Source organism: Balaenoptera acutorostrata, chromosome 15 (assembly GCF_949987535.1).
Source record: "Balaenoptera acutorostrata chromosome 15, mBalAcu1.1, whole genome shotgun sequence".
Classification (NCBI taxonomy): domain Eukaryota; kingdom Metazoa; phylum Chordata; class Mammalia; order Artiodactyla; family Balaenopteridae; genus Balaenoptera; species Balaenoptera acutorostrata.
In genome coordinates, this window is record NC_080078.1 from 74,399,109 (window position 1) to 74,423,083 (window position 23,975).

Here is a 23,975-nt window from a genome sequence, read left to right on the forward strand (position 1 = left end):
GGGAAGAACCCGGCCGCCCCGCGCGCCCCCGCTTCCGGGGTGAGCGCACCTGGGCGCCGAGCGCGGGGCCGCGCGCCCACCATGAACTCCAGCGGCCCGGGTTACCCGCTCGCCTCGCTCTACGCGGGCGACCTGCACCCTGACGTGACTGAGGCCATGCTCTACGAGAAGTTCTCGCCCGCCGGCCCCATCCTGTCCATCCGCGTGTGCCGCGACGTGGCCACCCGCCGCTCGCTGGGCTACGCCTACATCAACTTCCAGCAGCCGGCCGACGGTGAGCCCCCGGGGGGAGGGGGGCGGACCGACCCACCGGCCGACCGACAGACAGGCAGACAGCATCCCAGCCACCCGCGCGCGCTCTCATCTCTGGCTACTCCTGCAAAATCTTCCATTTTGCAGCCAGGGAAACTGAGGGCCAGAGATACAAGGCCTTGGAAGGGGCTCCGAAAGGCCCCGGAGACAGGAACTAGCAGTTAGTGTGCTCCTACTGTGTTTTACTGGTGCTCCGCTTTCCGGAAGAGCTGTGAAGACAGTGAAAACAGCCAAGGGCTTTGGGGTCAGCCAGACCTGGGATTAGAAAGCCGGCAGCTGTGCGGCTTTGAGCAAATGAATCATTCTCAGCTTCAGTTGCCTGTCTGCAAAATGGGGGTGGTGCCTGCTTTATAGAGTGATTGGGAAGATGAGCAATTCAAAGCACCCGGTGAGGAAGATGCCCGAGAAGACACGGGTGATGAGCGGGCAGCCGGGAGAGCTCGGCCTCGGGCTGTGGCCTTTCCCGGCAGCCGGACCCGAGGTCTGCACCAGGCGCCTCCACCTTCGGGAACCGAGAAAAGCTGCCTGCGCTCCAGGCTCCACGACCCGTTTCTCAGAGCTGATAGGATGGATCAGAGCTTGTCAGCTAGGTGTTGAGTGGAGAAGAGAGAGATTAGAGCGCAGGGTTTTGTTGGAGCTCTGCCACTAGAGTGCGAGCTTGAGCAAGATTTCACGCTTGGCATCTCTTCATTTGTAAAGTGGGGCTAAGTCTTATTATCCAGTAGCATGGAAGGAATGGAGGGCTTTGTCTATGAAGTAGCTCCAGTATCACGTGGTACATTGTAAGCCCCCGGTAAGTGCTAACCTAAGAAAAATCATAGTAACTATAGCGTTCAGGTGTAAGACTCCAGAAACATAACCAAGAAAAACCTGCCCCAGCCAAGTCCAAAAGGGGGTGCCTTTACTCTGAGTCTCCTGGGAGGATGGGGAGGTTTCCTGATCTGGGAGTTTGCTGTGGTGGTTCTGCGGGTTTCTCAGCAGGTGGCAGAGCTGGATTCCCGGGAGCCTTCCCCTCTGCTCTGCTCTACCCACCCACTGCCTCTTGCCATCTTCCTCCAAGCCCTGTACAACCTGACCTTTCTGCCAGACTTCATAGATGGGGAAACTGAGCTCCAGACAGAAGGATTTTACTCCTGGGTGTTTATGGCAGGACTAGATAGAAAACCCAGACTTCTCGAAACTTGCCCACTGAGTATTCCGCAGTTCCCCTCCAAACCCTCTGAAACCAGAGGTGTCCCTGAAGCAGGGGACAGCATACCACCTGGCAGAAGGATGGGCATAGGCTGTTGTTTTTAGACATACTACTGTTTACCAGATACCTATTTTGTGCCAGGCACAAAGTACAAGGTACCTTGCACACCTTATTTAATTTTCAGTCTGTCTGACAACCTGGAGGCGGGTGGTATTCTCTCCCTTTGTTAGATGTAGAAAGATGGGTAATATTATCATCATCCCCTCTTTACAGGTGTAGAAGTGGGCTCAGAGAGGTGATGTTCACTTCCCCGAAAGCCATACTTCCTTGGGATCAAATCTCAACTCTGCTGCTCAGCACCTCTGAGCTTCAGTTTCCTCAAACTGCTGCCACCCTTGTCATAGGGACCCTCCTGATCTTTCCCCTTTCTGAGCCTCAGTTTGCCCTTCTGTAAAATGGGGATAGGAATTCCTGCTCACGTCATTATGTTGAAGAGTTGAAGGAGATCCTACCTGGAAGGTGGGAGGAGCACCACACACATGAATTCTTTCTGTTTATCCCTCCTGAGCCTTCAAGCTCTTATCTCAAGTGAGACCCAGACAGTGGCTCTTTTCTTTTTTCTTTTTTTTCTTTTTTTGGCTCAGCTCCCAATTACTCTCTTGGGGCTCAGGGAAAGAAAATCCCCTTCACTAGCTCCTTTCTCTCCTCCTGTCCAGCGGAGCGGGCACTGGACACAATGAACTTTGAGGTGATCAAAGGCCAGCCCATCCGCATCATGTGGTCCCAGCGAGACCCAGGACTTCGCAAGTCGGGTGTCGGCAACATCTTCATCAAGAACCTGGAAGACTCCATTGACAACAAGGCCTTGTATGACACCTTCTCCACCTTTGGGAACATCCTCTCTTGCAAGGTGGGTGTGCCTCTTGGGGTGGGGCGGTTCTGTGTTAGACACCTGTGTGGTGGTAGAGGGATACCAAGCAGCACCTCATCAGTAAAGATCCAGGTTCAGCAAGCACCTGAATGGTAGTTGTTCTCAGTTTTAGTGGTCGCCTACGTATCAACTGGCTCTTGCTGTGTAACCACCTCCTAACTTCGTGGCTGTCAACAACAGTGATTTATTCCGCTCGTAATTCAGCCGTTGGCGGTTGGGGCTGAGTTCAGCTGAGCAGTTCTTCTGCTCTCGGCTGGGTTCCTTTGTAGGCCCACTGAGAGCTGGATGGCTCTGCTTCTAGGGAGAGGGTGGTTGTCAGCTGGACCGTCTCTGCTTTTCTCCCTGTGGGCTTTCATCCTCCAGCAGGCTAGCCCAGACTATTCTCACGGCAATAGCAGGGTCCCAGGAGACAGAGAGTGGAAGCTCGCTTGGCCTTTTGAGACCTAGGTTCAGAACTAGCACACTGTCATTTGGTTGCGTTCTACTGGCCAAAGTAAGTCATGAGAACAGAATTCAGAATGAGAGGGCAGTAGAAATTATAGGACAAAGCAAGTAGATACAGGAGGGCCATGATGGCAATGGACCAGACCTTGTTTGTAACATTTCTCTTAAAATAGAATGGAAGTTTCTTAGGAGTAGGGATCTTGTTCTTATTCACCACTGTATCCCAGTACCTGAGATGTGAAAACATAGTAGGTGCTCAATAAATATTTGTTGAGCTGATGGCTGTATTATCATTTGGGAAGGGCTGTGGTCACTTCTCTGACTTTGTAGTTGAGGGTCAGGGGCCATGCAGCAGGTCAGTCTGTCCTGACAGGGCTTAAGCCTGAGTGTTTTGCCCGCTAGATTTTATAAGGGTGGCTGGTCAGTTACCCTGCAGCCTTTGGCATGTCCAGCCTTCTGGGGAGGCAACAGGGGGGTATGGGGAGTGATGGCACCCTCTGTGTTAGAACTCCTCCTTGACTCCTACTGTGTGCCAGGCACAGTCCTGCAGTTCTCAAGTGAGGCCTCACCGCCTCCCTGTGAGTGAGGGGATACCCCTGTGACTCAGAGGGGCAGACAGACTGGAGGAGGTGCAGTAGCTGCTAAGGGCACGCCATGATAGACAGAAAGGGCTGTTTCCTGTCTTTGAGGATCAATGGAAGAGAGAGAGAGTCTTAACTGTGTGCTAGGTTCTTACAGTGATAACAGCAGATTTATCCAGAACTTTCTATGTGCTAGATTTTCTGCATACACGTCCTCACTGAATTTCCCAAAATGACCTCTTAAGATGCAAATAGGAGGATCCCGGAGTTACCCTGGAGGGCAGAGAGCCTCAGAGTTGGGGTTACTTGTTCACAGTTATATGTTATGGGGGTGGGAGGTCAGTGGCCAATGCAGGATCTGAACCAATGGGTTTGCTGGCTTAGCTGAAGCCAACTTAACAGGGAAGAGTATGTCTGTCCCCATTAGCCAGGCCTTGAGGCTTCCTCTGGGCCACTGAGGATTGGACAGAAAGTTCTGAGACTCAGGCAAGTCTTTGCAGGCCTAATGAAGCCCTGTTATGGCCTGGTTAGATACAAGGCATTCAGTGTGGTCCGTTCCCCTGGTGTTTGCTTTTAGGTTTTATGAGGATGGCTGGTCAGTTACCGTATAGCCTCTGGCATGTCCACCCTTCTGGGGAGATGGCGGGGGTAGGGGGAGAGGTTGGGAGTGATGGTACCCTCTGTGTTAGAGCTATTCCTTGTGTGCTACCAAGCGCTCTCAGGCTGGTTGGAGATGGTGAGACTTTTAGGAACAGCTGGAAATTGGGCTCTGAGGGGAATGCACGGGGATCCGGGGAGTCAAAGGCCCAGAAAGGAGAGTGCCCTGGGGCTGAGGAAAGGTTTCTGAGGCACTGTGGAACTCCACTGGGCTTGGAGTCACGCCACTCAAGTGCAAAGTTCAGCCCAGCCTACCGAGCAGAGAGTCAGCATGACATAGTCAGCCAGACCTTGGACTTTGGGACCAAGTGTCCTGGGTTCAAATCCTGCCTCTTCCACTTCCTGGCAGTGTGGCCTTGGGCTGGTTGTTTAACCTCTCCATACCTCAGTTTCCTCTATAAAAGGGGGCAGTGGTAGAACCTACCTCTTAGGGTGGTTGTGAATGTATCTTACCTCACATAATCTTCACAATATAGAAAGAGTAGCGAGCATCTCATTAAGCATCTACAGGAATCAAATAGTTACTTCTGCTGGCTGGCCGACCTCGGACAAGTCATTTATTCCCATTTTCCCCGATCGGGCAGCTGGGGCTCAGAGGTTAAGAATTGCCTGGAAGGGTTCTGGTGACAAATATAACAGTATGTGATGCCCTTAGCAGGTGCTTGGCTCAGAGTGGAACCCAGTCAATATGATTAAATCTGAATGACAGGCCTGGGCTTGAGTTGAAAGCGGAGGGACCCTGCTTGGGGCTGAAGGGGTGCGTGTTGGGTGTGGACTTGGAAGCAGGACTTGTGAAGGGCCAATTGGAGAGCCTCAAATGCCAAGTTGGTATAGTTCTGTGGATTGTAGGAGCTACTGGAGATTATTTCCCAGAGGGACATGGTCACAGTTACATTTTAGAAAAAGCGTCCCAGTGGTCAGCCCAGAAGCTGGGTTGGGAGGCTGGGGTGGTGGTCGAGGCAGAAAATGTCACTTAGTTGAGCCGGGGCGGTGGCTGCGGGGAGGAGTGGAGCCGTGGACCCTGTGAGATGGTCGTTAGGGGTCTTAGTGCAAGTTTAGCCAGAGGGACAGGAACTCGGTGAACTGAAGGTCTTTCCCATTCGCGAGGTCTGTCCTAACTTGAGTCGGAAGCCCTACAGAATGGCGGTAGTATGTTTGTGGGTCTTTTCAAAATTTGAAACAAGTTTGCTGTTGAAATAATAGATTAATTGGTAAAGTTTAAACAACCTGGAAAGGAATAAAGTAAAAAAGCTTTCGTCACTTTCAACACTAGTTCCCGGAAATAATTATTAAGTTTTGTGTGTGTCTGTTTTAAAAATTTCCCTGCCAAGATATGGAAGCAACCTAAGTGTCCATCAACAGATGGATGGATGAAGACGATGTGGTTTATATATATACAATGGAATACTACTCAGCCATAAAAAAGAATGAAATTTTGCCATTTGCAGCAATGTGGATGGACTTGGAGGGCATTATGCTAAGTGAAATAAGTCAGACAGAGAAAGACAAACACTATATGGTATCACTTATATGTGGAATCTAAAAATTACAGCAGATGAGTGAATATAATAAAAAAAAGAAGCAGACCCACAAATACAGAGGACAGATACAGAGAACAAACTATTGGTTACCAGTGGGGAGGGGGAGGAGGGGCAATATAGGGGACGGGGAGTGGGAGGTACAAACTATTAGGTTTAAGATAGGCTCCAGGATGTATTGTACAACACAGGGAATCGAGCCAATATTTTGTAATCACTGTAAATGGAAAGTAACCTTTTAAAAATGGTATATAAATTTTTTAAAAAAATAAATAACCATCCCACACTTTCTCTCTTCCTGTTTTCCTTCCTTCCTTCTTTCTTTCCCCTCTCTTCCTCACTTTCTCAATCTTTCTCTATTTCTTTGTCTCTCTTGCTCTCACTTTCCAAAAGTTTCCCCTAAATATGTATTTCTTGTGTTAGTGGAAACATAATTGAATGTTACCAAAAAATGCCAAAAGCTTTCTCAGAAGTATAGATGCCCACTTTAACCCAAATGGGCTTGATTTTTTCCCCCCACTTAACAGTATACCTTACAGGTAACCCTGCCAGCCGTGAAATCTACCACATTCTCTTCAACTATGCACATACAGCAGACCAAGATGAATATACTGTAATTTACTTAACCAGTCTCCTCTTGATGGACCTCGGGTTGTTTCTAACTTGCTGTTAGAAACAAAGATGCAGAAAGGGGGGGAAGGTGGCTTGAATCTAATCCTTTTATCCATCGCTTTAGGAAGATCATTAAAAGCTGGTCTGTGGTATAGATGAGATCTGCGTTCAGTTTGAGGACTCTATCCCTCCTTACTGTGTGATCTTAAGCAAGTAGATTGACCTCTTTGAGCTTTCGTTTCCCATCTCTAAAATAGGGCTGTTGTGCGACATAGGATTGTTTTCACAGGCACAGAGCAAGCACTCAGATATTAGTCATTATTGCCGTTCCCATTCTTTTTCTCTGTTGGATGCTTTTCATGTCCTGTTTCCCTGTGGCCCAGGTGGTGTGTGATGATCATGGCTCCCGAGGCTTTGGCTTTGTGCATTTTGAGACCCACGAGGCTGCACAGAACGCCATCAGCACCATGAACGGGATGCTGTTGAATGACCGCAAAGTGTGAGTGGTGGGGTGTGGGTGGCGCCAGGGCTAAAGGAGCAGAATCATGGTACCACCAACTTAGGACCCATAGTACTGCCACCGTCTAATGGGCGCCTGGCACTGAGCAGCTGCTGGTATTCTTCCTGGCAGTATGACCTCGGACGTGTTGCTCAATCTCCCAGGGACTCCCTTTCCTCAAGTAAAACATGGGGCTGCTGCTATGCATTAGAGGGGTTCTGAGTAGCAAATGGGGCGATGCTTTAGAAATTCTAGCAGGAACAGCTAATGGCCAAATCATCAATGGACAGAGTGATTTTTGTCTGTTTTCCAGCCTTCTCAGCATGGCTGTGAATTTTATTAAACCTTTTGTTTCCTGAGATCTGGGGACAGGAAGGAAGGTTCGCAGATGCTTAGCCTGCCGTTTTCATGCCTTTAAGTTTGGCATCATCCCCACATCACAGATGGGAAAGTTGAGGTGCAGATGCTGGAGAGAATCTGCTCTGGCAGTTCCCTGCCCCAGTTCTGGTTCTGCCCATCAGATGGCCCAGCCCCATGCCCAAGACTGAGCAGTGGAGGAAGCTTTGGGGTGGGAGATGCACCCAGAGTCATTTTGTCCAGAGTTTCTCAGGGTAGCCTCCTGTCAGCAAACCAGAACTTTGGCGGGCTTTTCCCAGTTCTCCAGAAGTGTGTTTCTATCTTTGTCAGCTTTTAGTTTGCCTGTTTTCCTTTGTCACTCAGTTTCCTTCAATTTTTGGTGTCAGCTATCACTCGTTTGTGCTAAATGTCTTATATCAGGGGCCCCCAACCCCCGGGCCGCGGACCGGTAGTGGTCTGTGGCCTGTTAGGAACCGGCTGCACAGCAGGATGTGAGTGGTGGGCGAGTGAGGGAAGCTTCACCTGTCGCTCCCCATCGATAGCATTACCGCCTGAACTCTCCCCCCCATTGCTCGCATTACCTCCCAAATCATCCCCACCCCCGTCCGTGGAAAAATTGTCTTCCACAAAACCGGTCCCTGGTGCCAAAAAGGTTGGGGACCACTGTCTTATAGGTACCATCAAATTTTCTTATGCTTGCTTTGTTTTTCTTAATCTAGGATACTTTCCTAGATGTGTTTATGTGGACTTGGAAATTACAATTTTTTAAATTCATAATGTATTTAAATGATTTCAGTGCCCCCCTCCCCCACCCCAGCAATACTGGCATAAACCACATCTGGTTCTCTCACAACCACTTCCCCAGTGCACCCAGTATGTGTTAAATGAATAAGCAAATCCCTGTGATGTGAGTTTGATCCCAGTTTTACAGGAATGAACACTGAGGCTCAGAGAGGTTAAGTAACTTGCCCAGGGTCACACAGCTTGGTAACTGCAGAGCGAGGATTCAAGCCCTTGTCTGTGTGACTCCCAAATTTGTGCTCTTATCTCCTGGGCACTCAGCTGCCTCATGTGCAGTAGGAGATCCTGTGCATTTGCCCCAAGAATGAAGTCATCTAACCTTACGCTGGAACATAGAAGCTTGGCTGTTGGAAGTGGTCAGTCCTTGGATGTATGCCATCTAAGGAGCATTGCCCTGCCCAGTCCCTTGATGAGGGGTACAGAGATCCTGGAGGCCGTCGGCAATTGACTCAAGTGACCCAGGCTTGCTGGGTGGGCCGGGGCAGGAATGGGGGTGGCCGATGGCAGCCATAGGCAGCTGCCTACCCTGTTGGTGTGTCCACAGCTTCGTTGGCCACTTCAAGCCCCGACGGGAGCGGGATGCAGAGCTGGGAGCTCGGGCCATGGAGTTCACCAATATCTACGTGAAGAACCTCCATGTGGACGTGAATGAGCAGTGCCTGCAGGACCTCTTCTCCCAGTTTGGTGGGCGTGTTCCCCAAGGGAGCTGGGGATCACTTCTCTTCTACTCCCAGCTTGGGCTGGGATGGGGGTGCCCCCTGGGGCTTCCTGAAGACTTGGGAGAAGGGAGGGGACATCTCAGGGCTTGCCCGACTCCCCTTTGAGACAGGTTGCCCTTCCCAGGGAAGATACTGAGTGTCAAGGTGATGAGGGATGACAGCGGCCACTCCCGCGGCTTTGGCTTTGTCAACTTTGAGACGCATGAGGAAGCCCAGAAGGTAGGAACCTCCCCATGGCCCTGTTTCGTGGAGGAGGTGTGGAGCCAGGACTAGGAAGAAGGGAGATCAGGAGTGGAGGGCTCCAGCTGCCTGTGGAGGAAATAGTCCCTCCCCAGCATGGGTCCACACAAGCCAGGGCCCTTCCAAAAAACACTGCAACTTTAATAATATATTTTATTTAACTTATTCAAATTATCACTTCAATGTGATATAATATTGATATAATTGATTGTGATGTAATATTTACATTGATAAAAATTGAGATTTTACAGTCCCTTTTTTGTACTACATCTTTGAAATCTGGTACCTCTAGCCCATGTCAGTTCAGACTAGCCATTTTCCAAGTATTCAGTAGCTGCATGCAACAAGTGATTGCCATGTTGGACAGCGTAGCTGTAGATTACTGATGGGTCTCAGCTTATACTTATTCCCTCCTTCAGGAAGCCACCTCTTCCTGTCCTCAATGCTCTGACAAGGTGCCCCTCCTGTCTGTCTCCATCATTAGCTCAGATCTCCATGGATAGAACTGAGGGCAGGGGCTGTGTCTCATGTCACCATTAAATCTCTAGTATTTTACTGCTGGTAGGTACCAGATACATATCTACTGAGCAAGGGAATGGTACAAGGTCACAGCATGAGTAACAAAGCAGGGATAATGTCCGATTTTGCCTCCCACCATGAAGCTCTTTCCGTAGCTGCTGCCCCATTAAGATCACTGGTCATGGGAGGGCTCAGCTCATGGTGGATTCTGGCTGGAGACCTGGATCCTGGGGCCATCTTGATAGCAGCCACTTCTCACTGAGCACTTACCACGGGCAAGGTGCTACCTGATTTTGCATACACTGTCCTGTCTCCTCCCACCAGTGTGGGCTCTACTGTGGTTATCAGGTTCCACCAGATTGTAGCTAGGAGGAGAGAGCACTGGGATTAGAGCCAACTCTTTCTGACCCTGAAGTTTTGTTCTTAAGTAAAGGGCTCCTTTGAAAGGTAACTTCTTGTGTCTCCTTGGACAAGTCCCACCCTCTCTGTAGACTTTGGTTGCCCCAACTATAAAATGACAAGTTGGAGTAGAGCAGTGAAGTTGGCAGGGGAAACCATAGACTCCAAGGTCTTGGAGACTTTGGTAATGACCTGTTTTTTTGGGTTTTTTAAAAGATTTATTTATTATTTATTTATTTATTTTATGCTGCGTCGGGTCTTAGTTGTGGCACACAGGATCTTCGTTGAGGCATGCGGGATCTTTTGTTGCAGCACGTAGACTCTTTGTTGTGGCGCACGGGGTCTAGAGTGTGTGGGCTCTGTAGTTTGTGGCACGCGGGCTCTAGTTGAGGCGTGCAGGCTCAGTAGTTGCGGTGCACGGGCTTAGTTGCCCCACGGCATGTGGTGTCTTAATTCCCTGACCAGGGATCTAGCCCACGTTCCCTGCATTGTAAGGGGGATTCTTTACCACTGGACCACCAGAGAAGTTCCCTGGTAATGACCTTTAAGACTGCTATAGATCAGGCAGTTCTTGGGGCCCCAGAGTGTTTTTACATATATTTACATATATTTGCATGTCTAGGTAGGGAAGCAAGTCATTATGTGAAAATATTTACTAATGAACTGACCACTTAAAAAGTCAGTTCCCTTTCAAATATTTCTCCTCCCTAACACCAATGTCTAATCCAAACCTTTGAGTCAGTACTCACATGGGTCTGATTTTTGCAGATAAGTCAATGCCGGTTCAGCTCATTATTAGTGGATTGCAGAGAGACATTGCACATCTTTTTTTTTTTTTTTTTATGTGACACTAGGTTGCGTCAGCGCCCCTGAACGAATTTAGTAACAATTTCTCTCTCCCTCCCTTTTTTTTTTTTTTTTTTTTCAATTTTATTTATTATTATTTATTTATTTATTTATTTATTTATTTTTGGCTGTGCTGGGTCTTCGGTTCGTGCGAGGGCTTTCTCTAGTTGCGGCAAGTGGGGGCCACTCTTCATCGCGGTGCGGGGACCGCTCTTCATCGCGGTGCGCGGGCCTTTCACTATCGCGGCCCCTCCCGTTGCGGGGCACAGGCTCCAGACGCGCAGGCTCAGCAGCTGTGGCTCACGGGCCCAGCTGCTCCGTGGCATGTGGGATCTTCCCAGACCAGGGCTCGAACCCGTGCCTCCTGCATTAGCAGGCAGATTCTCAACCACTGCGCCACCAGGGAAGCCCCCTTTTTTTTTTTATAATTTATCTTTATTTTTATAGTGGAGTATAGCTGATTTACAATGTTATGTTTCTTTCTGGTGTATAGCAACTTGATTCACTTACACAGAGACATCTATATATTCTTTTTCAGATTCTTACCAGTCTTATACATTCTTTTTCGGTGATTACAGTGTGTTGAGTCAAGTTCTATGTGCTATACAGTAGGTCCTCATGGATTAAGACATTGCACGTCTTGCAGAAGATGTAGGAATTCATGCAATCAAAGCCACTGACAGTTTGGGATCTGGCAGGCTTAGGCCAGTTAACTGAAGAAAAGAAAAATCAAGGGTTAAGAAGCAAATGTTTCTAAAGTCCTCATAGCAAAAACGGTTCTCTGTGCTGTGGAACCCAACATGAAGGATGTTGATTACGCCATCACACCCTTTTGAAAGAATTATGCTTGTTGCTTTGTTCTAATCATCAGTGTGTAGTTACAGTTAGAACCTAAATGTTACATCGTGGGAAACTTTGCAAATTTCAATTTCACTTTTTCAAGTAGAGCCCAAATCAATTTTTTAAAAATCTACAGTTTACTCTGAAATTCTGTCCCATGTTTTTAAAAAATGGATTCACTTTAAATGGCCCGGATCCTGGTACTAATTATTCTCAGCCAACAAGGCCAGCCTGGCTTGCAGGTGGCCCCGTCTGGGCCCGGAAGATGGGACTGGAGTCAGGGCTAAGGCCAAGGCCCCGTGGGGGTGGTTACCAAGCCCTCTGGCTGCCACTTCTCTGCACAGGCTGTGATGGACATGAACGGGAGGGAGGTGCGTGGACGGCTGCTCTACGTCGGCCGGGCCCAGAAGCGGGTGGAGCGGCAGAATGAGCTGAAGCGCAGGTTCGAGCAGATGAAGCAGGACCGGCTGACCCGTTACCAGGTGAGGGACAGGCTTCCTGTGGGGCAGCTGCTTCGATGTGAAAGTGTCTGTGTGTGGGCAGCCCTGAATGCGACTCCCTCCTCCAGCAATCCCGCTTGCTTCCGGGAACTTGGCTTTAGAGATGCGGGGAGTGGGGAGGGGCTGCAGCTTCCAGGTGATGGGCTCGCTGAGTGATGGGTGAGGCGCAGGGGTGCTGCATGAGACTGAGAACTGGAGGCTTGATGGGCGGGGCTTCCAGTGCCCCCTTGGCCCACGTAAGCCCCTCCCCCCACCCCAAGTCATTCTGGGGCTTGGAGGGGAAGGGGCACATCTATCTAGCGGGTATCCTTTCCTTCTAGGGCGTGAACCTGTATGTGAAGAACCTGGATGACTCCATCGATGATGAGAAACTGAGGAAAGAGTTCTCTCCCTATGGAGTGATCACCAGTGCCAAGGTGAGGGCCGGGGGCACCCACAGGGGATCGGTAGCCTTCCCCTCCCATCCTCACTGCTCACGCACACCCCCATCCCCGCCCCGGGGCTTCCAGGGATTTGGTGCTGCGCTGCTCCTTCTGGAGTTTGGGAGCTGGGTCTGACCCCATTGGAGCTTGTCGTCCATCTGCAGCCTTGTCTGGGCTGGAGGGGAAGAGGGTAGAAATACAGTCCCAGTCACACAGCTGGACTTGCTGGGGCTCACTGTAACCGAGGTTCATTCAACAAGCATTTATTGAGTGCCTACTGTATGCCAGATTCCAGAAATTTGTGTCTCAGAATTTCCATTGACTTTTGTTGTCTGGCCTTGGCTGGTGACATAACCCCTTTCCGGGCCTCAGTTTCCCCATTTGGAAAATGCATCATTCTTCACTCACTCTTCCCCACGTATTGAGCGGCTACCGTGTGCCCTCCTAGCACCAGAGATGTGATGTTGGCTCTGTGACCTTGCGCAGATGTCTTCCAAGCCTCATCTATAAGATGAGGGTGGGCGGTGGGCTCCCTGGATGGTTCTGAACCCTGGCTTCTCATTAAAATACCCTGGAGAGCTCTTAAATAGACATCCGAGTCAGACAAACTGAATGTAGAGCTCTGGGCATCTTAATTTTAAAAGCTCCCCACGTTATTTTAAGAAGACCTAGTGTTCGTTCATTCCATACTTGAGCACCTGCTGTTTTGCCAGGCCCTGTGGGAAGCACACAGGAATAAGTCAGACGTAGTCCTTTCCCTTGAGTAACTTATAGTCTAGCGGGGAAGTCAGATGCATCACTAACTCAAATCTACTGTAGGGTGGGGTGGGGTTGGGGTAAGTGGAGGAGGTAGAGCTGCGGGAACTCAGTGGAACAGGAAGGAGGACTTCCTGTAAGAAGTGGCAGTGGCAGCAGCATTTGACTTGACTGTGAGGAGGTAGGGAGCTGCAGGTGGGAATGAAGGACTTTCCAAAGAGGTCAGTGTGGGTGACGGGGCTGAGGACCTGCACGTGTGGTGTGATGGTTGGGTTCTTAGGACATGGTCTAGAAGTTCTTTTGCCTGTTGAATCCAATTTAAAATGTCCTTCAGGGAGCCTGGTATTTGGGGAAGAGGTTCTAATAATTTTTGAGTTAAGGACCTTTTCCCCAAAAAAGTGACAGAAAGCTGTGGGACCTGTGAATTAAGCATCAGGAAATCTGATTAAATTTATCAATCAGTAAATTGATAAATCTGATTTATAAAAAGCTCTGGGCCCTCTTTCCTGGCAAATGCATACTTGGTGTAGTATTGTGGTTGGAAGCTGGGATTTTAAAGTTAATCAGAAGTAGGTCTAAATCCCAGTCCTACCATTAACTACCTGTAGAGCCTGAAGGAAGTGACATTGCCATTTGGACCCTGTTTACCCATCTGTAAAATGGGAGCAACATGACCTACTTCTAGAGGTGTCCTGAGAAGTAAAAGTCCTGCAAGTGGAGCACCTGCCCACGATAAGTAGTGAAATAATGATATAATTGTTCACATACCTTGCATATAATTTCAGGAGATTCACTGACCTCCTTGAGGACCCCTTGAATGAAGGGAATTGTACAAAATCTGGATTGCTTAGAGTTGACGCACAGTGGGGTGGACCATCTTGTTATAAAATGGGAATTTTACATAAGTTTATATATATTTATATAATTTAATATATTTTCTATTTCATAAAATAGTGATTGAAAATGAGATGATAGTGTTATAAATACTTCGTAGAGATTAAGTTCCTAGTAAGCTCTGCATGAGTATTTTTTATTTTTTATTTTATTTTTTATTTTCTATTGATTTATTTAGGCTGTGTTGGGTCTTAGTTGCGGCACGTGAGATCTTCACTGAGGCATGCAGGCTTCTTTCTAGTTGCGGTGTGCGGCTTTTTCTCTCTCTAGTTGTGGCACGTGGGCTCCAGGGTGCGTGGACTCTGTAGTTTGTGGCACGTGGGCTCTCTCGTTGAGGCGCGGGCTCTCTAGTTGAGGCGCGTGGGCTCAGTAGTTGTGGCACGTGGGCTTAGTTGCTCCGAGGCATGTGGCATCTTAGTTCCCTGATAGGGCTTGAACCTGTGTCCCCTGCATTGTAAGGCAGATTCTTTACCACTGGACCACCAGGGAAGTCCCTGCATAAGTATTAGTTGTACTAATTTTATCTTTTTTAAAACTACCTAACAGAAGTTCTTATTAATTTGTTAAGACAATATTTTTGTGCCAAGAAAATTTGGCTGTCTCATAAAGCCTATGGACCCCTTCTGAGGATATTTTTAAATGCATAAAAGAAAACTCATAAGATTACAAAAAACAATTGGATTGAAATATATTTGTTAAAATACTAAGGTGACAGCAGTATGTTCTGCTTTATTAAGGCATCAAACTATAAGATCTAGGGGAATTCCCTGGCAGTCCAGTGGTTAGGACTCCGTGCTCTCACTGCCAAGGGCCTGGGTTCAATCAATCACTGGTCGGGGAACTAGGATCCCACAAGCCATGTGGTATGGCTGAAAAAGGTAAAAAAAACAAACAAACTATAAGATCTAGTGAAGTAGCAAGGAGCCTAAAAGATTTTGAGATCAGCAATAATTAATGTGATATGAAAATATTCTTCTTGACAAAGTCACAAGCACAGCTAATGCTACTATATTTTTTCTTTGCCTATATTCAAAATAGAAGGAAATGCTAATGTAAAAATAAAGATGCCATTTTCCCCCCATCTGAGTTCAGAGACCCCCAGAATTCTATCCATTGACCTCCCTGAGGGGATCTGTGAACGCTCAGGTCGAGGCCCCTGTATGAGTAGCAAAGTGCAGCTGAAAATCATTGATGTTAGAGCATGGGCTCTAATAGAGCAGATTTAAAATGTTCTCAGCTCAAGTCCTCATGGAGTCAGGCCAGTGTCTCAACCCTAAAAAAAGATCAAGAATCGTATATCCAATATGGTTGGGATCCTTCAAGAGAAAAATGTTAGAAAGTCCAGTGAAATCCAGATGAAATCTGCAGTTCAGTTAATAGCATTGTAGATAATAATAGTATTGTACCAATCAGTCAATATTGTAGTTTTGTCCCACTGTTAACATGGTACATTTGTCAAGCTAGGTGAAAGATATACAGCCACTCTGTACTATTTTTGCAACTTTTCTATAAATCTAAAGTCATTCCACAATAGAAAGGTTATTTTAATAAAAAAATTAAAAAAAAAAAGGCTAAGAACCTCTTCCCCAGATTCCTAAAGAACTTGGCTCCGTGCCTTGCTGAGGCAATGGAGGTTTACCAGCACCGTGCATTAGGTTTGAGTTGTGGCTAATGTATGACCCACTGGCTGGGTGAGTCATTCATTTTTTTTTTTCCATAATAGTAAGGAATTTTGTTTCTATCGCAAAGAAAATTAACACAATAAAGCACCAAAAATACAAATTCAAATTATTTTCCTATTCCATACAAATCTCTTTCATGGAGTCTCTAGGAAATATAACTCTTAAGAGCATCTTACTTTGTCCATAATTCACAAATGAACTAAAGAACCGTATGGGTAGTTTAACAAAACCCGAGGAGTAGTTGAAATGCAGATTTTTCATTATAGTGACCCCTACAGAAAGGTTTAAGATTGTAGCCTGGCCGAAGAACCCTGCCCCTAGATTTTAACCTGTCCCAAACTACCATCCCACTTCATTTTAGCTGCACGGACGAAGGCAGATACAGTAACAATTTAAGCCGGCTTTCCATCACCGCTTAGGAAAATCTTTTCAGAAGGAAAATTTAGAGATCAACTAAATTTACATAACTCTGAAATGCAGCTGTTCTCACTAATTCTGGGGAATGGTCTAGTAAACGATGAGCAGCCCTCATTAGCAAGTGGACCTGTCTTGGACAAGTCACTCTGAGCCTCACTTCCATCACCTGTAAAGTGAGAGTGGCCGTGCCGCCCTGCCAGGTGGTTGCACTTTCGAGTAAGAAGGCATGTCAAGCATCTGGCATACGGTGGGCCTCAGTAAATGTGTGGGTGAGAGAGGACCCCCGTTGATCGCAGTTTCTCCTGGGTACCCTCAGTACTGGGCTGGGCCCCCCGGGGGGTGGGGAGCATGGCCCCCGGAGTCTTCCTTCTCTACCCCCAGCAGCCCTTGTCTTGTCTTGCTTTTAGGTGATGACAGAGGGTGGCCACAGCAAAGGGTTTGGCTTTGTGTGTTTTTCCTCTCCAGAAGAGGCGACGAAGGCCGTGACAGAGATGAACGGGCGCATCGTGGGGACCAAGCCACTGTACGTGGCACTGGCCCAGCGCAAGGAGGAGCGGAAGGCCATCCTGACCAACCAGTACATGCAGCGCCTCTCCACCATGCGGGCCCTGGGCAGCCCCCTCCTGGGCTCCTTCCAGCAGCCTGCCAGCTACTTCCTGCCCGCCGCGCCCCAGGTGACCTCCTGTCCGCATCCCTTCCCTGACAGCCAGGTGGGGCAGGAAGATCAGAGCTTCACAGGCAGACAGAGATTCCCAACATGCTTCTGCTGGAAACGCACTCGGCAGGCGGCCGTTGTCACCCCATCTCTAACAGGGGTAATTTTGTCCCTGTCAAGCAGTGCTTCCCGATCTGGGAGAGATTCGTGAATGTTATGCTGAAAGATTCTCTGCGGTCAAATACGTTGGGGAAATATTGCATTAAGCCAAAGAATCCTAGATTTCTTTACTATGTACCTTCTTCTATCCTGATATGCCAGTAGGCACCGTGACTTTCCCAAACTGGCAGAGTATGTAGCATTCCCCCAACTTAGATGATCATTTTTGTGGGATGCCTGCTAACATCTCTCCTGGATGCTAATGTTCTAAGGGGCCTGGTTTGGGGAAGGAGCTTGTGTGACCTGGAGGGAGTAGAAAGATGTCTGTAGAAAGATGAACGGCTCCGAGGATGGGAACATTCCTCCCCCTTAGCAGTTACTTAAGCTGGCACAAGTAACAGTGGGATTATCGCCCTTTTATCCAGGTCACTGGGCTAGTAGTACTGATCATGAGGGGCAAGGATTGAGCCTGAGATCTTGCCCTGAAGGGTTCAGGGCTAATGGACCTCCTGATGTGGGAAGCAGGAGCCTTCACCCCAGCTTTGTGGGTCTATAATGACCAGTCCCCTGTAGGGGACAGTGGAATTCCCATAGTGGTGTCCCTGAGGGGATGCAGTTTCTCACCTCCCCTGCTGCCAACCCCCCCTCACTCTAGGTCTTTCTGTCCCACACAGCCTCCAGCCCAGGCCCCATACTATGGCTCTGGCCCACCAGTCCAGCCTGCCCCCAGGTGGACGGCCCAGCTACCCAGACCCTCGTGTGAGTGACCCAGCCCCTGCCCTCCACATGGGTCCCACGGGGCAGCGTGTAACACAGTGGGTTAAGGACACAAGCTTGGGGGTCAAGCCTGGCTCTGCCGCTTCCCAGGGTGTTAATTTGGGTGGGTCATGTCACCTCTCTGAGCCTCGGTTTCCTTTTGTGAACGTGGGCCTGAGTAAGATGTGTGTAAATCACCAAGGACAGGGCCGAGCCCATAAAACACACACACGCAGCTGTTATCTTCAGTGAGCTCCAAAGGCTCTCCTGATTGGTGACGGTGAAGATTCCTGCAAAGCTGAGAAAATAATACTCCTTTGGCACTACTGTTGATGAATGGTCCTTCTCTAAGAGTGACGTTCACCCTGACCTGAAGCTGCCCTGGGGGACCAGGCTGTGTGGTCCTGGTACCTATGCCTCTTGGGGTCCTGGGTAGACAGAAGTTGGCTTTGTAATTGCAGATTCCAACGCCCTCCCCTGGAGTTCTGGGTCTGCCAGTGAATTCACTCTTCTTTCTGCTGCAGAATGCTCTGGTTCCCCTTTCCATCCCCTTCCTCACCCCAGAGCTGTCAGGGTGCAGTGTGCCCGCCTGATTGTCCCCCTCCACCCAAACTTTCTCCATGTTCTCTATGCCGCAAGCCACCTACCCGCCTGTGGCCTCGGTTGTCCAGCCAGCAGCCGTGTCTCGGCGCCCCTCGGTCCCCATCGGCAGTGCCAGGCAGATCTCCACCCATGTGCCGCGCCTGGTGCCCCACGCCCAGGGAGTGGGTGAGTGTGGGCAGGGCCGGGAGGAATGGAACGGAGGGTGGGTGCGGTGGTGGGTAGGGGCTTGCTGCTGGCAGGGAGTCAGAACCGGCTTCCATGGTGACCCTGCCGCTGGCCCCCTTGGAGGGCAGTGCTGGCATCTGAGGCCGTGCAGTGTAGTAGTCGGCGTGGGCTCCAGGGTCCTACCGACCCAGTTCCGGGGCTCACTCACTCTGTGGTCGTGCTATCTACTGTACCTGGTATCCTCTTGTCTAAAATCTGGGTGAGGGACTTCCCTGGCGGTCCAGTGGTTAAGACTCTGAGCTTCCACTGCAGGGGGCGTGGGTTCGATCCCTGGTCGAGGAACTAAGATCTCACATGCCGCGCAGCACGGCCAAAAGAAAAATCCAGGTGAAAGCAGTATTCCCGTCATGTTATGCGGGTGAAAGTGATCATACGTGAAGGGGCGCAGCACCGGATCTGAACCTAAGTACTGCGGCAGCTGTGAACAGGGGAGCAGGTTTTGGCTATAAGGCAAGCATCTGTTCCTTCATTTGGCAGATGTTTGCACGCCTGTCTGCTGACCCTTTACTCGGCGCTGGGGATTCTACGTGAATGCTGGTTTTGAGGTGTTATGCCTTTGGGTTGCTGTCGGGCCTTACCATCCCTGCTTATCTCTTACAGCCAACATCGGTACTCAGACCACAGGACCCGGTGTGGCAGGATGCTCTTCACCAAGGGGGCCTCTCCTGACACACAGATGTTCCTTGGCAACACACAACACCCACCGGGTAAGGCTGGCCCAGCTGCCCACTGAGTTTGGGCTCCGGGGCTGCTTGGCTCAGAACCTTGTCTAAGGTGCTGGCCCTGTCTGGGCCTTGGTTTTCTTTCTTTTCTTGGCTTGTAAAGTTTCCTTTATTAACATGTACCATCAGAAGAGATATCCCCACCCACCACCCACTAACAGAGGGTGGGTGGTGGGGATATCTCTTTTGTTTGTTTGTTCATCACAATTTGCTTTGCCTGGGTTATTACCAAAATTAACTTGGGTTTCCTTAGTATTTACGTAGTAAGCAGCGAGGATGTGATCAATCGGCAGAATAGAACTGAAAATATCTTCTGTGATTAAAAGGCTGTGTATTTATCTCCCTGCCCCCTAAAAAACCTCTCCAACTCAGCATTTTCAGATCCTGTCTAGAATTTCTGTGTGTATACTTCAAACTATTTCTTGCAAAATGAACAAGTGTAGGCTTTAGAGAGCAAAATGGCTTTAAAGTTACCAAGATGCGAAAGGGTCAGAAATCATGCTGGGGATGCAGCCATAAAGCTACCTGATTAAAAAGTGCTTTCTTTAGCACCAGGTGGTCAGTGACGTGTGGCTTTCACTTGACAACACGCATAGGGTTCCCAGCACCACGGAACACGTCTGCCCTAGGACGTCACTGTCGTCTAGTTCACCGTGCCCTTGTTAGGGATTCTGTCCCACCCGATTGTCCATGCCTTGCCCCCTGCTCCCCCTCTTCCAGAGCCTTCCTGGAGGCCTGTGCTCACCCGACAAGGGTCAGTGTTTTGAGGCCTTGCCCATCCGTGTGGTTAAGGGATGTGTCCCCGGCACCATGTGCAGGTCCAGGAGCCTGCTGTGCGTGTCCCCGGCCAGGAGCCCCTGACCGCGTCCATGCTGGCCGCAGCGCCGCTGCACGAGCAGAAGCAGATGATCGGTGAGTGGCTGGTTCCTCGACCCTGGAGCAGGAAGGGGGCGCCACCAGCCGGCTTCCCTGGTGGGAAGTGCCTTGAGTGGAGGTCAGACGTGGGGACGAGGTCCCCAGCCTCGTGCTGACCCACCTGCCGGGTGAACTTGCCCAAAGGGCCTTTACTTCCTAGGACCCTGTTCATCTTGTCTTAAAACCCTGGTCAGACCAGATGGTCCCGAGATCTCTTCCAGCTCTGCTGTTCTGTGACTTTGACTCAGGCTGGGAGAGACCCCAGACGTGGGGAGATGAGGGGCCAGGAGGAGGAGCAGAAGGGTAGGGTCTTGGGTTTCTGCCAGGAAATGGCCCCTAAGGTGGGTGCTGTAGTTCCTCACACCTCTCATGATGGGAAGAGGCTGTCACCGTGTTTCTTCGGTCTCCCAGTGCCCACGGCAGGGAGGAAGAACATAAACGTGCCCTGGGGAAACAGACATTGTTCCCCCTGGCCCCTGATCTCCCGTGCAGTCCATCTCCATCCCGGCCTCTGTGGCAGGCCCTCCTTAAGGAGGCCCCTACCTGCTGAATGAATGAACGAGCTTGCTGTGGGTCCCAGGCTCTTTCCTTCACCTAGATCTCCAGACTCTTCTCTGAAGGCCCCCATTGCCACCACGCCATTGTTTGCTCGGCTCACTTGGGGTTTTGCCACTTTACTACCCACCCGTCAAAGAAAAATTCTAAATGGGCTTAGTGGCGGTAGAAGGCTCTGTAAGCAGTGCCCTGGAAACATCTTCACTCCCCTTGGGGGAGAAGCCCTCCCCCACCACTGAAGGCACCCAGCACCTCCACCCCCGGCTGCACCCTCCACACGTTGCCCAGATGGGCTGACCACCAACACTAGGCCCTGTCACTCGAAGTGCCCCGTGGTGGAAGGTAAGTTTATCTTGTGTGCTTGGCTCCCCTGTCCCTCCAAGAAGTCAAGTTCAGCCTTATCGTATCCCGTCCAGAATTTCAATGTGAGCCTTCAAGTGATTTCTTGCCAAATGAACAAGAGTAGTCTTTTTTTTTTTTTTTTTTTTTTAATTTATTTATTTTTGGCTGCGTTGGGTCTTTGTTGCTGTGCGCGGGCTTTCTCTAGCTGCGGCGAGCAGGGGCTACTCTTCGTTGCGGTGTGCAGGCTTCTCATTGCGGTGGCTTCACTTGTTATGAAGCATGGGCTCTAGGCAGGCGGGCTTCAGTAGTTGTGGCACACAGGCTCAGTAGTTGTGGCTCGCGGGCTCTAGAGCGCAGGCTCAGTAGTTGTGGTGCACGGACTTAGTTGCTCTGCGGCATGTGGGATCTTCCCGGACCAGGGCTCGAACCCGTGTCCCCTGCATTGGCAGGCGGATTCCTAACCACTGCGCCACCAGGGAAGCCCTAAGAGTAGTCTTTAAAACAGCAACCAACCTTGTGTCAGAGCCTATGCAGTGTACTTTACATGTAATATCAAATTTGATTCTTCACACTAGCCTCCAAGGCGGGGTTGGCTATGCTCACTTGGGGAAGAGGCCCTTGAGAGTGTTCAGGGACACACCTGGAGGGAGCAGTTCTGGGACAAAAACCCGATGCCCCCTCTGCTGCGTTCCACAATACCACCCCCGCCCTGGGACGCCCGGGCTGTCCGCCAGCTGTGTGCATAAGCCTCAGAGGCTCTTCCGTACAGGTGAGCGTCTCTACCCCCTTATCTACAATGTCCACGCCCAGCTGGCGGGCAAGATCACGGGCATGCTGCTGGAGATCGACAACTCGGAGCTGCTGCTCCTGCTGGAGTCCCCAGAGTCCCTCAACGCCAAGGTGGGCTGGAGCCTGCGAGGAGCGGGGGGGCCTGGGGGCAGAGGAGGGTTACCGATCAAGGCCTCTCCTAGGCGAGCCGGTAGGCTGCTGCTTAGACAGGTGAAGTGTATCTTCTTGCTGAAATCGGCTGATACCTGCAGAATGTGGAGGTGGCAGAGGGCCTTAGTGAAGGGCCGGCTACTTCAGCCCCTGCGGCCTCCCTGCAGCTCCGCAGGCAAGACTGTGCAACAGGGCGCTGTGTTCTGACCCAGCCCAAGGGTTAGGGTTCCCCCAGCCGTCTGGCAGTGTAGAAGGTGGCTGTGGGTTTCTGCCATGGGAGCTGGTGAGCACAGTCAGAGGGGGCGGCAGGGCTGGGCGCGGGCCTTCTCGCATCCGGCGGGCCGAGGCGGGGAGGCAGGGCTCTCCCAGGACCCTGCTGGGCAGCTGCACCATCCCCTCCCCCGTGTGTCCCACAGGTCGAAGAGGCTCTGGCGGTGTTGCAGGACCACGAGGCCACGGAGCAGACCTGAGTGCACGTGCGCCGGGACCAGGTGGGTGGTGGTCAGGGGAAGGGTGACGGAGCAGCCGAGCCCAGAAGCTGTACGGAACTGGGAAGGGACATTCACAGACTCCCAGAGAACGCTGTGGTGTCACTGGCTTATCTCGGAGGCACCAAGGAGGCGTTCAGGGGAAGCTGTGAAGATCAAAGGCAAGGAGGACAGACTGCGTGATGGGAATTGGCGTGGACTCCGGTGCCGAGTGGGCCGGCTGCCCGCCCCAGCGGCCTCGCTCAGAATAGGCTGGCCTTCCCCCGGGCACCGCCTGGCCCCACACGACCTGCCGGAACGCCTGGCTTGGGCTTGTCTGTGTCCTTGCTTGAAGACTGGGTGTCTGCCATGCTTTAGAAACATTTATTTTTCATCCCCAGAAAATGGACTCCTTACTCCCTTGGCTGACAAGAGAACAGCGTTTCCTGCTCTTGGCTCTAAGGCCCTGTGAACCGTAACTTCCCAACTGGGCTGTATCTGCACTTGAGCTTTTTGTGGAGTGAAGGCTGGTCACCCAGCCAGCCTCTTACCTGTTGCTTTGTGCATTAAAAGTGCTGCAAACTCCGTCTTGTCTCCCAGGAAGCCTTCTTGTGTCAGAGGGAGGTGGGCAGAGCAAAGGGTAGCCTTGACTGGGTTGGGGCTTTGGCTGTAAGAAAGAGGAACAGAAACCCAAAGGCACGCTGCGCTAACGTACACAGAGGGCTTGTAAACCGTGCACCAGACAGAGCAGAGCTGCCAGGAACTGAGCAGGACGACCTGTAAGAGCCCCAGAGGAGCAGCTGCCACCCACCAACCGTGCAGCGGGGGACTAAGTGGTCGTCACACAGCACTGAAGCTCCTGGTGCCCACATGTGCGTGGGGGTTCTGGATGCCTGGCTTGAGCAGCCTGCAGGGCAGGAGACTCTGCAAGCAGCAACTGCTTTTTCGCTCTGGGCTGGCTGACTAAGGCGTTGTGTCACGACTCCACTCTTGTAGAAGGGCTTTCGGTTACCTTCCCAGGTTGTGATTTCCAGGTTATGCTGGTCTGCCTCCTATGTTTTCGTGAGGAAATCAAGCTACTTGCCTTGTGGACCTCAAGAAGAGAAAGTCAGTCTGTTGTGACTAGATGTCACCTCTAAACCTGCCTAAGATCGGGTGAGAGTCATGCCTGCTTAAGAGGCAGCAAGAGAAGGGGGTGCAGCTGCTCGCTTTGAAACGGTCCCCGGGCCAGGCCCGTGGAGTTTCTGACTGTAAAATCTGCTTCAGCCTGGAGGTCTGGTTGCTCAGAGACTCGGCCCTTGGAGAGGGCGGAAGCAGCGTGCTAACAGCGGAATGTTGCCCAGAACCGAATGGGATGGGGGAGCAAAGGGACAATAAGAACCCTGTCTGCCCGGCTTTCTGGAGTCAAACTTCTCCATTAAGATGAAGACAATTTAAGCTAAGACACGGTCCAGGCAGGCAGGGGGAGGCAGCCCTTCG

The 23,975-nt window shown here is 50.6% G+C and overlaps 1 protein-coding gene across 6 annotated transcripts; it reads left to right on the forward strand.

Annotated features, from left to right (window-relative positions):
- Nucleotides 1-23: 23 nt before the first annotated feature.
- PABPC1L (poly(A) binding protein cytoplasmic 1 like) lies at nucleotides 24-23,014 on the forward strand. 6 transcript variants are annotated; one of them, XM_057529274.1, is made up of 15 exons: nucleotides 24-274; nucleotides 2,221-2,414; nucleotides 6,651-6,766; nucleotides 8,469-8,608; nucleotides 8,768-8,862; nucleotides 11,832-11,969; nucleotides 12,308-12,403; nucleotides 16,566-16,973; nucleotides 17,647-17,731; nucleotides 18,368-18,496; nucleotides 19,157-19,263; nucleotides 20,097-20,190; nucleotides 21,860-21,990; nucleotides 22,446-22,520; nucleotides 22,898-23,014. In XM_057529274.1, exons 1-14 carry the CDS (start codon nucleotides 82-84, stop codon nucleotides 22,497-22,499), a joined length of 1,980 nt encoding a protein of 659 aa, XP_057385257.1. In that variant the 5' UTR covers nucleotides 24-81; the 3' UTR covers nucleotides 22,500-22,520; nucleotides 22,898-23,014. The 6 variants fall into 6 exon arrangements, 4 of the variants coding, with proteins under 4 accessions (XP_057385257.1, XP_057385256.1, XP_057385258.1 ...); XM_057529273.1 differs by having other exon boundaries at nucleotides 22,639-23,011; XM_057529275.1 differs by having other exon boundaries at nucleotides 16,566-16,832; nucleotides 22,639-23,011.
- The last annotated feature ends 961 nt before the right edge of the window (nucleotides 23,015-23,975 follow it).

What these genes read in the sequence shown, in the direction of transcription:
- PABPC1L (XM_057529274.1), top strand. Translation starts at nt 82, where the DNA reads ATGAACTCCAGCGGCCCGGGTTACCCGCTCGCCTCGCTCTACGCGGGC. An exon ending in CCAGCTACCCAGACCCTCGT is followed by an intron (nt 17,732 to 18,367) that starts GTGAGTGACCCA and finishes CTATGCCGCAAG; the next exon opens with CCACCTACCCGCCTGTGGCC. An exon ending in GCCCCACGCCCAGGGAGTGG is followed by an intron (nt 18,497 to 19,156) that starts GTGAGTGTGGGC and finishes TATCTCTTACAG; the next exon opens with CCAACATCGGTACTCAGACC.